The sequence below is a fragment of the Dasypus novemcinctus genome, chromosome 5 (assembly GCF_030445035.2).
Source record: "Dasypus novemcinctus isolate mDasNov1 chromosome 5, mDasNov1.1.hap2, whole genome shotgun sequence".
Lineage (NCBI taxonomy): Eukaryota > Metazoa > Chordata > Mammalia > Cingulata > Dasypodidae > Dasypus > Dasypus novemcinctus.
In genome coordinates this window covers 49,027,765-49,043,625 of record NC_080677.1, presented here as the reverse complement: position 1 = coordinate 49,043,625, position 15,861 = coordinate 49,027,765, and the positions used below count along the sequence as shown (strand labels likewise).

At 34.8% G+C, this 15,861-nt stretch overlaps 1 protein-coding gene across 1 annotated transcript in view; it reads right to left on the bottom strand.

The window, feature by feature from the left end:
- Window positions 1-15,861, bottom strand: part of THSD7A (thrombospondin type 1 domain containing 7A) — a 461,297-nt gene that overhangs the window by 86,448 nt on the left and 358,988 nt on the right. The window contains exons 8-9 of the mRNA XM_004459100.5: window positions 7,008-7,242; window positions 2,128-2,243 (exon numbers count right to left, since the gene is read on the bottom strand). Of these exons, the coding sequence (XP_004459157.2) occupies window positions 2,128-2,243; window positions 7,008-7,242 (351 nt within the window). The remainder of the gene's footprint in view (window positions 1-2,127; window positions 2,244-7,007; window positions 7,243-15,861) is intronic.

Below are 15,861 nucleotides of genomic sequence, written 5' to 3'. Positions count from 1 at the left end.
CCAGCATGCTACTTATATACAGGAATCAATAAACAAGTAATTAAAATAAGTATTTATACATATACATAGATATTCTTGGCAACTTAGCACACGCATAACATTTACAACGTTTATTCCCTCATTTATTACTAAAAATATTTAAAAGTGCCTTTTATGTGTTATCAGAGTTTGTCACATAAAATTACTTTTCTTTGATAATGGTGGGACAGGGAAGAATAAATCACTTTATTAGTACTGTCAAAATTTCAACAGAGATTAAAGTAAAAATACATAATTTGATTCTCAATTATGTTATTTTTATGAATAAGTTGTGATTTTTTTCTAATTTCCAGACAGATACGCATAACTGGATCATGAAGATATTTTTTAAAAATGTACAGTATAAAATTCCTGGCTACTAAGGTGGTTCCTAATTCCTGGATATATACTAACACTCAAAATTGCTTTCAAATAAAAATCTAAAGAAATGAGAAAAATTTACTTGAGTCCTCCTTTATAGAAGTGATTACCCAGTAATTGCTTTAATGGGATCATTTCTCTTGTTTTTTTTCCTTTTTTCATTTTTCTTTGAAATACTTTAGAACATGTCAACTTCTGTTTTAAAGTACCTGCTTCATAAATAGCTAATATAAGGAAAAGTCAAAGGTCTTTCCCATTTCTAATAATGTCACTTAAAAATGATAAATTTGAGTTAAATTATAATCATTTCATTATAAGTAAACTACATATGTTTTAGAATATTAGTAAAGGACCCTATGTAATACTAATATACATTATCAAGTATAAAATATACAGAATAAAATTTGCAAGCCCATGAATCCCATGTAATAACCTTTTTCATTGTGATAATATATAGTGATAAATAACTAACAATAACTACAGAAATACTAACTTACAAGATACTACAATGCTTTTGCTGATTGTGACCAAACCAAGGGATATCTGGTATAATTTAGTTTTTAAGAAAGTAGATAAAAGAAAATCTGGAAGAAATGTCAGGTTATGATATCGCTTTATTGATAAGTGTAATGTCATTAGAATTCTTTAAAAATTATGTTTATAACCGCTTTTCTCTCAAAGGCTCTTAAGATGCTTAAAAGACTTTTAAAATAAAGTTTTTCTATCTTGCTCACTTTATAGTTTAATTGTATATGATATTCCAAGGGTATTAAAATTAGAAAAGCATAAAGTGGAACTCACGTTTCAACTATATAAAATAACAATCACACTGTGAAAACAATTCATTATTAAATTTACCATCTCACTTTTTAAGGATTTAAATAATTGTTGGTAATTTAAAGTAGTTGTATGATTGTTAAGCTAGAAGTTGATTCTTAATCACTCTAGTGAGAGTTAAGAAGCATAAGCAAAATAAACCCATAAAGAGAATTTAAGAAAAATGATCTCTATATTTTGGGAGTGTAAAATAAGAAGTAGGAGACAATGTGACTTGTAACATTAAGAGAATATTTGCTCTGTTGTTGCACGAGTCGCCGGGAATATGTTGATCCCTTTCTGAGCAGCAGTGAGAAAGGGCCCTGTTCTGGAGAGTGTGGGAAGACTTATCAAAGAATCTGTCATGATACTAAAGGGTCCTTGTCTGTGTGTGAGAAAAACCAAACCAAACCAAACTGGGAACAAACCCCCAGCTTGTAAATGCCTTATGGCACATTGAGGAAGTGTTGGCAGATCAACGATTTGGCCATTTTTCTCTTTCCTATTTCTAGGATCTCATAATTGAATCTGTGGTAAATCTCTTCCCACTGCTATTTCTTACCATTAAATAGGCTGGAAGCCACACGTACTGATACGCTCACTATCGATTCTTTTTGAATTATGTATGTCCACAACACAGTCTTCTAAATTAATATTAAAATAAATATTATTAATACCTTTGAGCCTAGAATCTTTTCACTTTGATCTATATCATATAAGTCAGTTTTTGGCATAAAATTCAAGTAGTTGGTACTCTAAAGCTATAACGTTTCCTAGGGGAACACCAAAGTTTTACATTTATGGCAAACAGAATTACACAGTGTGAGCATCACAAACTATTCGGCTGGAACCTGAAGTTCCTGTTGGCTGTGCCATGCAGGCGAGTAGCCTTCGGAGCTCTGCAGACCATACCTTCTCTGCATGAGGAGGGACATGCTGTCCAGTCACTGTATGGGGTCACAATGCAGTCCTTCCTGCAAGGAAGCAGGCAGGGCCTCACTGTTTCAGGCCTCAGGCTTTCAGGACACCTAGAAAAAGCAAAGGGAAATTACTAGGCTTCTAGAATCAGCCAGGAAACCAGACGATTTATTATCGCTAGGATTCTCATCTCTAAAATTGCTAAACTGTCACCAATCTGTGTTATTTAACTTCCAGGAGATTACTCTGTGACTACATTAATTCTTTTAAACTGGATATCAATAAAGTATCTCAGGGCAGGATATGTGAATTTAATTAACAGTAATTGTGCTATATAAACAAAATATATGAATTATAGTAATCTCTCCACTGTAAAATATACATTTGCTAATATGCTTTGTAGGAAATTTTCTTGGAATTCAAACTGCCAGTTCTACATTTTTGTATAATATAAATAGACCTACTGCTTATTTTAAGTTTCTAGGTTACTCTACACTTATTTTTGCAAAATACATATAGCATAAAATAAATTTATATCTAATAAATTTACTAATACATATTCAGAAATAATATTGAATTTATAGCTCTATATTTTATAATAAATAATAAAATAATAGCAGTGTATAGATCAATAGGAGAAACCATTTTTGCTTTATTTCTGGTTTTGTTTAGTGTCTCTATTCTTATTTTTCTTCCATTTTTTCTCTAGTTTTAGTTTATGGGACTTTATTTATATATATATATTTAAAGATTTAGTTTTTATTTATTTCTCTTTCCTTCCCCCCCTCCCCAGTTATCTGCTCTCTGTGTCCATTCGCTGTGTGTTCTTCTGTGTCCACTTGTATTCTTGTCAGTGCCACTGGGAATCTGTGTTTCTTTTTGTTGCATCTTCCTGCTGCGTCAAATCTCTGTGTGTGCGGCCCCACTCCTGGGTAGGCTGTACTTTTATCGCACTGGGTGGCTCTCCTCACGGGGCGCACTCCTTGCGTGTGGGGTGCCCCTACGTGGGGGACACCCCTGCATTGCAGAGCATTCCTTGTGCGCATCAGCACTGCACATGGGCCAGCTCACCACACCGATCAGGAGGCTCTGGGTTTGAACCTTTGAACTCCCATGTGGTAGGTGGATGCTCTATCCATTGAGCCAAATTCACTTCCTACATACATTTTTATACTTCAAAAGATGACAATTTTGTTTTTGGAAATGAAAAATTAAATATAAATAAAATATGAAATTCCATCAGTAAATTACAGACAAAATACTCTGAGCCTATCATAAATTATAGTAAAAATTACTAAATTATTAATTTTAAAAATCAGCAAAACTATTTATTGGGAGCATAAGAGATAGACAAGGAAAACAAAAAGCTAAAATGTCTTATTTATATAAAGTTTGCACTTCCTAAAAGATGATTTTAGGACATTGATGGATGATATCTAAATATACTAACTTGTTCGTCATATATTTACAGGATTTCTAGATTCACCAATTCTCTATAGTTTAATGACCTAATTCTACTAATACTTCTGGTCAAGTGCTGGCCATGAACATTAACACAAGAAGAAGATATATAGTAGGACAACAAAATATAACATATTTCAAATAATTAAAGGTAACTTAATATTCTGATTTTTAAGCAATTCTCTTTTGAGGTGTATAAATCCCTGCCAAGTAAGCTAAGAGGTAGTGAAGAAATAAACCAAACAACCAAGATAACGCTTGCTGAAATAAATTGGCACATTAGTAGAAAACGGAAATTAAAAGTACTCCACATGGCGGACGCCAAATTTTTTGTAGGTCAAGATAAATTACCTTTCATCAAATCAGTTAATTGGCTTTCAGTAATGACCATGAGTGAAAAAATCAACACCATTAATATCCTTCCCATAATTTTTAAAGCACTTGGTTGACATTTCATTTTTTATATATCTTGTATTAAAATTATTTCTCTACATATCCTATCTCATATTTAAATATTATGCTTTATTGAATTATACAGATATATGCTTTCCTCTTTCACTTTAAACCACTGGGGTTTTAGGAGGTGGATTTAAAAATATAAATAGACTCAACACTTTAAGAAGAAATACTCTTTCTGGTTTTCATTACTGACAAATTTGGATTTTTCCCAATTAGTGTGACTACTCAAAGTCATGGACTACAAGGAAATTTAGATATGAATGTACTATTACAGATGAGATTGTTAATCACTAGAAGTATAATTTAACAAGTATTCTTATCCAGGAAACACTATTCGGCAAAATCCCATGTAAAATCCAGTTAATTCTATTGGAACTATAGAATTATTTTTAGTAATTATTATTGAAAACAATACTTTTCAAGGAGGCAATCTCATAACTTTTAAAAGGGGAAGGCATCATTCAAATGCATGCTCTTCAAATTTTAGCCCTACTCTGAGTAAATCAATGGGATTTACAATGTTATCATTGACAACCTCAAATATTCTGTTTTAGTTTAGAAATATCCACAGCAAGATGGTTGGCTAACTGTGGAGAACAAAATTACTAACAACAAAGCCGTTAAATGAACACACAAAGATAAATTATACAGGCTAGATTACATCCAATAAAAGAATTCAGACTTCCTTTGGAGAGGCAATTGGTTCAGTCAACATGCTTCTTTTATCCTTCATACTGTTTGTATTTAGTGTTTGTGGCTTAAATCAAGAAATTGATTTTCCCCCAAATCTTATTCAAGGTCAAATTAAACAGATGTGATAGGACTTGAAGTTTCTCTGTAGAAGGATAGATAAGATCAATAACATTGATTTTACATTGCCCAGTAATCTGTTTTATTAGGAGAAGTTTAAAACAAGGTTTCTATTTACATTTTTGTTTCAAATGCTTTAGTTTCAAGAGCATTCATTGAATTTAACCTAGCATTAGGTTAAATGTTACAATGCGTTTGTTTCAAGAGCATTCACTGAATTTAACCTAGCATTTAGGAAGAAGGGCAGTACAATTTTTTTCCACCTAAATACATGGCATTTGCTTAATTTCCAAGAATTTTAAGGACAACATAAATCAATTTGCTTTAACACATTTAGACTTGCATCCAGGTCATTGAACAAAGGCTGCAAGGGTAAAGCAAAATTTTAATGGATTATTGTAGTAGTCCAGAATGGGGTTTCAGGACACCCTTCCTTTTGAATGATTTAATAAAGCTAATCCAGCATGCTTTTTCACACATAAGCTTGAACCAACGTGCCTGCTTGTTATTATCCATCACTGGGCATATTATTTTATAGTTTGTGCAAGTGACAAAAACAGCAGCAGCGACATTTGAAAAGTGATTATAAAGCAGGAATGGAATGAGCTTACTTGTGGAAGCTCAGCAGAATGGCATTCCACCCTGTTCCACACTAGACAGGTCAGGTTAGAACACTCAGCAGTGAATGTTTCCGCCTCTGTGTTTGTCCCAGCAATACTCCAGGTCCTCTAGGATTTCGTACTTTGGTGTCTGCTATTACCACTGCTGAATTTCAATACACTGCATGTTGATTTCCTGAATTTGATTCATAACAACTTTAGCATAATTTCTATTAAAATATTGGTTTGGGGCTACCCATTAAGGATATGGGATAGTCTTTCAATTTATTCAGATCTTTTATGGCATGTATTTTCTAATGTGTCATAATTTCAAACTATATAAACAAAGTATGCAATAAAATATCCCTAATGTCTGGAACCCTGGTCAGAAAAAACAAAACAAAACAAAACAAAAAAACTTATAAGTATTTCTGTTTATTCCCCTGGAGTTTTCCATACATCAGGTACATATTATCATGTCCCCCAAATACTACAAAGTACCTTAAATTCTTAAAAGAAAATAATAATCACTTTTATTGAGTGCTTTCATTACTTTTTTTTTTCCACTTAATCTTCTCAACAAACTGGAATTGAGCCAGAAGAAGTTAAGTAGCATGTTTAAGATCGCACCTAATACTTTACCACTAGGCTAAATGGAAAATAGGCCGCTTTTTATACACTTACGCAAAATGGACTATTTTTACTTTTCATTTACGTGGCTAAGATGATTTGAATTTTAAAAGATTCATGCTCTCTAAATTTCAAAAGATAGGTAGGTCCTCTCTGTCCCAAGGAATATATTTTTAGAGTTGATTTCTTTTAATTACTTTTCTCTAAGAATAGATAAGCCCAGTTGTGTCCAGTTACTTGTTTCCATTTTTATTTCTCATAAGGCACTTACGCCAACTCGCCACTTGTTTGTCCTTCCCTCTAGCAAATCGTTTGCCTTGCTATTATAACTCTCATAACCACAATGAGAAACTGATAGCTTCTCTACTTATCATAACAACTCAACCTATCCCAAGGCTCTCTCTTGGAAGTAAATGGCTTACTCTTTTAACCGTTGGACGATATATAAGTTTGGCCTCAGTAGTTTTGATGTCCTATTTTCTAGGGGAGATGGAAGGAAGATCATAGAAGGCTACTACCCAATTAAACTAGATTGGCAGTCTGCATAGCCTACAGGTATACAGGAGGTCACAGGTGACCTACACTGCTGGGACTTCATATACTGTTGTTATTGATCAGCCAGGCCTAGAGCAAGCACTAGTTTCATTGCCTCACTAGCTTAATAAAAGCAGAAAATGCTACTATAAAACAGAAAGTATGTCTCCGGTAGAAAGTTTCTCCAGAATTTATGGTCTCAGCTACAAGATTCTCAGGCTACTATAACATTATCAGCACTGACATTCAAAACAAACAAATCTTACTCGTGAGGAGGTGTGACAAGCATCAAAATGCTCCATTTCATGAAGCAAGTGAAGCCTGAGCCAATCCTCCATATGGCTGACCACAGGATTTTCTGTAGTATTCGAAAGCCCTTACTTTTTGGGTCCCACTTGGCCCACATTGACTCGCACACAGATGACTTTTCTTGTCTGCATGCCCACGGAGCAAGAGGCCTCTCCGTTCCACGTTGTAGTTGTGTTGAAGGATGATACTGAGGTGTCCTCAATGCACTGGCCCCAGGGGCCAGTTTGCCAGTGGTACACAGTACAAGGATGCTCGTTACAGCTGCGCACCTCTTGCAAAGCACTGCTATTGGGACAGTGAACTCCACCTATAAAAACGGACAAGAGTAGCAGATTAGATATGGTGCCAATAGGAATCTTACCATACTCTGTTCTTTGGAATTAACATGGCTAGCAATAACAATTATACCTCTTGTTTATTTGGCAAGTAGCATATGACCAGTGCATTGCTAGGTAGGCCAATTATATACTAATCTTAACCATATTTGGCATGGTCCAATTTAAAATACAAACTATGTGGCATACATGATATTTGCTTTTGGAGCCTATGAAGGATCTCAGAGACAGACCATTTCAAAGAAGATGAAAATAAGGTACACATGAAGCCAATAAGATTGTCAATCTGGAGAAACTTGAGGATTGAGACTCTGTGGATGGAGAAAACTCTGAGTGTTTCAGATGTTATTCCCAAACTGAAAACCTTAATGACAGGTTCTAAAAATTCTACTTATCCCATATATATCCTTATGTATTAGGCTCTATGGAGATTACTAACAAGGTTTTTAAAATTGAATCTATGCTCTGCCAGAACATTAATGGAAAGGTCTTCTAGTAAAGATAATTCCATATTTCTTCAAATCAAGATGCCATCGGCTATGTGATATACCATTACAAAGAAAATTGGCTTCAAATTAAACTATCATACAATGCTTTATCAACTTTAATTTTTATTTTATACTTATTGAAATAGAATTCAAGGCTAATTTATAGCTTAATACATTACTCTTCTGTATACAGAAAAAATACATGAGAGGCATAAATTGGTTAGGATATTTCTAAAACTTCTTCACATTCAGAGTCCAAATCCCTCTAATCACTTTTCTAACTCTCACTTTTTCAAGTCTGTGTTTTCCTACCCTTTCATGTTCTGTAACATCAAGAGAGTGGTGATGCAGCGTTCCTTGTCCCCTGTTGATGCCAGCATTTGCTTCCAGAATACTGATACTCATTTAAGTTTGGATACTGTTGCTTTCTTAATTACACCAAAAGATGTCAATAAAAGCTTTAAGCAAACAACTAGCAATCATTTTCCTTCTTCAGATGACCCTTAAATTTTTTTTTTTTTTTTTTTGGCAGAAACACCATGGGACTGCTATTGCACCAGGAATAATAACAAAGTTCACATGTTCAAGCAATAACAACTATGTCATAAATGTGGCTCGGCCACAAGGTTTTAAAATGCACGCATTGTAAGATGCAATAATTCCAGAGATGTTAGAGGGCAAAAGGATGTATATTTCAATCAATGGATATGATATGGGAGTTATCATTAAGGAAATTTTTTTTATCATACTGGCCCCATAATAAATATATCATAGGTGTGATCTCATTTTGTTTTATTAAGGAGATGAGCCTGTTCAACTTAAATGATGGGGCCCAGCTGCTTTCCCGTTATGCTATTTAGAATGCTGACTGTGAAAGGATAGGCCTGTATTGTTAAAAGTAGAGATTTAGAGGAATTTGTTGCTTGTCTTATTGACTATTTGATATACTGGAACATACACAGCCTGTGGATTTCATCCTTAGGAACTGCAAATAATTGGGTGTTGATGAGGAATGATGGGAACTGTGGCAATTTGATATTGTTTGCAGATTCCAAAAAGAAAGATAATGTTTGTAAACTGGTCTGTTCTGGGCATGATACCTTTTTTTAATTGTATTATATTCAAATGAGATGCCTTTGATAAAATGATGTCAAGATTAGGACTTTAATTTGACCACTTCATTAGGGCAACTCAATTTGAGTTCCTGCTCCCTTTGTGGGCTATATAAATGGGGACTCAAGTAAAGAGACATATAGAAGTAGATATAGAGGATACAGAGAGAGAGCTCCATAGACATGGGAGAAGCCCCAGGGAGAGAGATGAAGTGTTCGCCTGTTAGTTTGCAGCTGAAGAGACCAGAGCCCTGAGCCGCTGAGCAGGCCTGGAAAGAAAGAAGCCCTCCAGTCTGCAGCTGAGATCAGAAGAAGCTGGGCCCACAGAGCCTTAGAGGAAGATGGAAGGAGAGGCCAGGCAGAGATTGCCGCCATTATGCTTCAACACGTGGCAACTAACTGGTAAGAAAGCAACCTTGACTTAGACTCTTCAGGGCCTTGTAACTGTAAGGTTTTTACTCCAAATAAATACCCATTATAAAAAGTAAACTGATTTCTAGTACTTTGCATCAGTACCCCTTTGGGCTGACTAATACAGGAACCTTAGACATTTATCTTAAATATTCGCAATAGTAAATGGAGGAAATGCTGAATACAATACAAGTTGGGTTTTAGATGTTAGGGAAATGAATTTTCAAAAGTTAAAATAAAAAGAAAAGGGGATTCAATGGCTAGTGCCCCTAAGAGAGAAGCTGAACCCAAGAGGATTGAGAGTTGGACAAAAGTTACAAAGCCATTGGCCGTATCCGAAGTTTCGTTTATAATTAAGTATATCCCTTTATTCAGCAAATATATTAATAGGCAGTTTATGTGAGGACTTAACTGCACTTTAGAATCACTTATGCAGTGTTGAATGTCAGATCAACATCAAAATAACCTGCATAAACAGTATTTCATTAATGTCCCCTGCTTCGTGAATGTGCAAACATCTGTCACAGTTCATATCTTATACTCCGTTACATGGCTTGGTGGCCCGAGCAGCCTCTGCACAGAACATTAGGTTTTGAATAGGAATGAATCCTAAAACACACTAATGGGACTGAGGAGAAGTAAATGAGTACCCTATTACCCATTCCTGGAAGCACTGGATTTATCCAATTTTATCTCACAAATATGTTAATTATAGACATAATTTATATACATTTTAGATAACCATTTTATCCATCTCTTTATATAAATTGTAAAATTACTGATTTTCTACAAAATTATGCTTCTTAACTAACCCAACTTTCACATGTAAGTATCAGCACACTGTTTAAACTTTGATTTTAAAACTGTGGATTGTTTTTGTCATTGGATTTGATTACACTGGTTGGCTTTGGAAAAAAAATAAGAACTCCCACAACATCAGCATAATGTGTTAAGGAGCTGCTAGAGAGCTGTTAAGTTTAGAGACATAAAAGCTATTTATTTTCTTGCCCCAATCCACATTAAAGCCACATCAGCGATTTTGGTCTGATATTAGGATACTTGCACAGATAAACCCCGATGTGGTCTTAATTATAATACAGCAGTTTAAAAAGCATGACTTGGAGTAATCAGTTATTCCAGTATCATCATGTTTGGGACAATTTTATGGTAGAAAAGTGATGTATATAATATTTATCTATTATTTATAGGAAGATCTAATTCTAGAATCCTAGGAATACTTCTACAGAAATGGGGAAATTACAAAAGGTGATTCATGACAAAAATTGGTAAGTGAATTTTTAAAAAGCCACGCTGATATATAAAAATATATACTTCCTACTAATACAAGTATTGAAATTTTCTATTATTCCATCAAAGAGAAGGATGTTATAAGAATCAATGAAATTCTCTTACATAGGTGAACTTATATGTCCACATAAAAATACTATTATTATGTGAAACTTTCTTCCCTACCCAAATTCATAAATGCTTTGCTGGGATATATTTGAAACAAGGAAGAAAGAGCAATTATGTTTCTGGTTCTGGCATTAATGTCCTCAAAATTTAGAATGAAAACAAAAAAAAAGAATCGTGTTCAAAACAATAATTGGATACATATATACTGAGTGCTGCCTGCAATGTTTGTGTGGGATGCTTCAAGGGATACCTAGAAAGGTTAGAACTATTATTGCTACTCTCAAGGATTCAATTTTATAATCCAGTAATGAAAAGCAGTAGGAGGATAAGGCAACTATTCAAAGGAATATAATTTTAGTTAGAATATAATTATATTGAGAGATGTTTAGTATAATTGGGATTCAAAAGCAGGAAATTGCATTAATTTGGGGGGACTGAAAATGTCTCAGGTAGAAAAAGGCATTGAGATGAGTTTTGAAGTAGGATTTCCACTGGGGAGGGAAAGAAGGGAGAATTTTATCCAAGGAGAAGAAAAAATAAATAAAAGCAAAGGCATGCCAGCAGGTAAGACCTTGGGAATTAGCAATATTGATGCAGTCCACTGGAATGTAGAGTTCACACAGGGAGATAACTGGAAAGGATAAGGACGTGGGCTGGGGTTACGTTATGAAGAGGCTACGAATAAACTATGAATTACAGTTTTCAGGTAGTTCTAACTTTGCCTGCTGTTCTAACCCAAATCCCTTTGATAATAGATCACTGCAGGGTGAAATGTGCACTGACAAGGGCAAGATTTGGTTGAATTGAATTAGTAGAGCACTAGCTACAGAGAACTTTAGGAGTTTCTGTGGCAGCACATTTTCCCCTCCCCCCTTTTTTTTCATTTGCAAAAGGAGGTAGAAGATTTCTCATGGTGTGACCTGTAAAAATCCTGCCTGGTGGTCTTGTAGGGAGCCTGAAGCAGACACCCTTTTTGAGGTCAATTATTGGGATGCCAAGGAAGTAATAGCATTTACTTAGAGTATGTGTGTGTACACATACAGGTAATGGGTCCTAGGTTCTTGGAATTCCTCTTGGAAATATAGGGGTTCCTGGCTCTAAGTATCAAAGCATTAGCTGTAAAAAGTGAACAACTTAAAATAGAAATATTTCCCTCCTTAATGTTTTGCACTATGAAATATAATTATGATAGCTTACTTATTTTTTGAGAAACTTGACATAATTCTGCTATAATTTGCCTCTCTTCTCTGAATGTATAAAGCAGGTGTAAAGTCACATTAAAATTTGGCTGATGATTTTATAATTTTAATATCGGTCATTTTGAACTTTGCAAAAATAAATATTCACTCCTTTCTTGTTCTGTAAGGATAATTAACTACATAATGAGAATTAACAGAAGCTGTTATTAACAAGGCAAGAAAACACTATGGAAATCATTTTTCCTTTTTAAACCAAATTTGTTAAGGACCTGAAACATGAGTTCAAAAATTAAGATGGCTAAAATCTAAAAATGATTTTAAAATTTTTGTTTCAAATTCAACATATTGCTATTTAGATTAAAAAAAAAAAAGTATTAAAAATCATTTCCTTTTAGAACTTCTCAACATAATTTTAAAGTAGTTTTTGGGACTGATCTTACAGTTTATACAGGGAAGAATTTTACTTCAAGGTATCATACAATGTCAAAGAGTAAATTTCCAATTTTAATTAACTACAAGAAGTCAAGGGATAGAAAATGAGGCTTTATTTTCTAAATTGAAATATTACTTTTACTTTTGCCATTATATCCACTATTTCCAGTTGGTACCATTTGTGATGTGGTTTCCAAATGATAATATTTCAATAAGAAGCATTTCAAGACAGTTTTTTTTTTTCGTTGTTGATACCAGATTATATAACCTTATTACAATTGTGTGGAAAGCAAGTATATGCAAATTGTTGTATACACATTATTATAATATTCTTTTTTATGTTTTCATTATGAACCAATACCAAAATTATAGAAAAATAATTATAATATTGATATTTTTGTTCCTAGACGATTTGGAAGAAGTTATTGAAATGATGCCAAATTACCCTGAGCACTTTAGTGTATTTCCTATAAAAAAGGGCATTCTCTGACACATAGCCACATACAATAATCAAAATCAAGGCATTAAGAAATCAACACTGGTACACTAAATTCATCTAATCCTCAAACTCCACTCAAGTTTGCCACTTGTTTCAAAACATCCTTTATAGCAAGAGATCTAGTTTACAATCAAGTGTTGCATTTAGATGTCATATCCTGATAGTTTCTTTCAATCTGGAATAGTTCCTCAGTCTTTCCTTAAGTTTCATAATTTAGATGCTTTTGAAGATTACAGGTCAGTTATTTTGCATTATGTCTTTCAATTTGGGTTTGTCTGATGTTTCCTCATGACTAGATGTTGTAAATGCATCTCTGAAAGAAATATCACAGACATGTTATGTTTTCATTGTATTGATCAGAGACACATGGTTTTTGATTTGTTTCATTACTGATGTTAATAATTTTGCTCAGAGTATTAAGATGCTGTCTGCCATCTTAATATTTTCAAATATTTTATTATACAGTATGTAAATATAATGTTCTTCATCAAATGTTCAATTTATTCATTTAATTATATCACTATGGGTCTATGGTTTCCTATCTTATCCAATGGGTTAGGATCAATTATATCATTATTTATTTTGGTTTTCAAACAGTCCCGTATGTGGCTAGTGGGAAACCCTTCAAACCTTCAAACTGGCTACTATGACCTTTTTTTTTTTTTTAAGATTTATTTATTTATTTCTCTCCCCTTCCCTCTCACCCAGGTTGTCTGTTCTCTGTGTCTATTTGCTGTGTTTTTGTCCACTTCTGCTGTTGTCAGCGGCACGGGAATCTGTGTTTCTTTTTGTTGTATCGTTTTGTGTGTCAGTTCTCCGTGTGTGCGGCGCCATTCCTGGACAGGCTGCACTTTCTTTCGCGCTGGGCAGCTCTCCTTACGGGGTGCACTCCTTGTGTGTGGGGCTCCCCTATGCGGGGGACATCCCTGTGTGGCAGGGCTCTCCTTGCACACATCAGCACTGCGCATGGGCCAGCTCCACACTGGTCAAGGAGGCCCGGGGTTTGAACCACGGACCTCCCATGTGGTAGACGGACATCCTAACCACTGGGCCAAGTCCGCCGCCTACTATGACCTTTTGACAAGTCCTCTGTTCCTTACTTTCTGGCACAAGCTCCTCCAGGCACATCTTGCAATTGTTTTTTTATCCCAGCCCCAAATCAGCCATATCTGCAAGGATTTCTGGTTCATTTTATTTGAGAATGGTATTAGAAGCCAAATTCTGAGTGCCATATGTGCTTAGTGCAGTTGGGGTCTTGCTGCTCCCAGACCTCAGGAACAGAGCTATAGATACACAAACACATATTCACGCATTTACATTTTTCTTTATCTTCATATATTGAATACCATGAATTCACATGGATAACTTCCAATGTCAATACTACAGCATAGGTTTCATTCTAGATTTCTCTCTTACCCTATTAGTAGCTCCTTTCTCCAACAATAAGAAACCTGGCTCCCATTGTTTTTAACACATTTATTCATTTGGTCAATCTCCCCAAATTCCCACAGCCATCTCCATTGCTTTCCCACAGGATAACTTTCTTATTTTTTCCATCCTCTCACACTACACGACAGATACCCTCTTCATCCCCAACTGTCTCCACCACCCCATACTAGGCTGCCTGCTGCAATGCCAGGATTCTCTCTTCCTTCTGCTTGTGCTCTGACATTATGTCTTAGTGTGCTGCTTTTCCCCTCCTGTATATCTCAAGTGTTCCCTCTTCACCCAGCTCTGTGTCTTTGACTCCCATATCAGGCCTCAACCCCAGCTGTGTTGGGCTCTCACAAGCCATTCTGCACCACCACAGACCTCCTAAATGCTGGGTGGATGCCTGGCTGCATGACTCCACCTAATGGCCTTTTGGGCAGAATAGTTCAGGAAGAGAAAGAAAAGAGATAGAAAGGAGGAAAGGGAAGGAGAGGGAAAGGGAAAAGAAAAGAAAGAAAGAAAGTATGAGGAAGAGAAAGTGCCATTCTATTATTCTATCATTCATTAAATGGAATAAGCAATGATAATAAAACTTACAGCATCTTAACAAAGGAGAGACCTGGTTTATTTACTGAACAGGGGACATACATCTTTTATCTCTCCTCACATACATACATACACACATAAACACATACACAGACCCACAATTGAGTAAATGACCAGCAGCTAGTTCTCTCTCTAGTACTAAGTAAGATTATATTCTCCTCTCACTTGAAGTTAGGCATGGTTATATGACTTGCTATAACAATAAAATTAGAGAGTAAAAGATGTAAATCGCTACTGGATGGAAGAATTTAATTGCTGATGCTGGGCTCTCCAACTGTCTTCCACTCTGGCACGGGGATTGCAGAAGCATGTTGTGGTAAGGAGGTGCAATACTGAGCCATGTCATGGAGGACAGACTGCCCTGGAGAGTTACCCAAACCTGTATCAAAATTCCCATAAGGAAGAAATAAAACTTTGTTCCTTTAAGCTAATGAACTACTGGGATGTCTGCTCCTAACAGAAGAGGTTACTTAATCTATAGCACAATGTTTAATGGTGATGTTCTGATTGTGATAAACAAAAGTATAGGTTGCAGTATTTAGTTAATGAAACCAAATAAATCCTTTGAATGTGAATTTATCCTGTAAGTAATTCTACCAGAAAATCATATAATTTCAAGTCTAAATGCTCAATATATAATTTTCCTAAAGTAGTCTTTCCTTTTAAGATTATCAAAGTAAATTTCTGATAGTATAGAAAACTAACAACATTTATGGCACATACAAAACACTAATTCTTGAGGAATAATAGAAAGACCTACTTTTGCATAGAATTATCAAGGCTTACCTAATTAGTAGGGAAAACAATCAAACATTTTAAAACTTTCTGCAAGTAAAATTCCAAAGTCATTTGAAAAATAGCTCAGAAGTAAAACAATCTATTTTGAGGAAGAGAAAATGTGTTTCAGTGTCCAGGAAATAAATATTAAATAGATATCTTTAAATGATAAATTCTCCATTAAATATTTCCTAAAATTATACCAAGTTTTATGAATGTT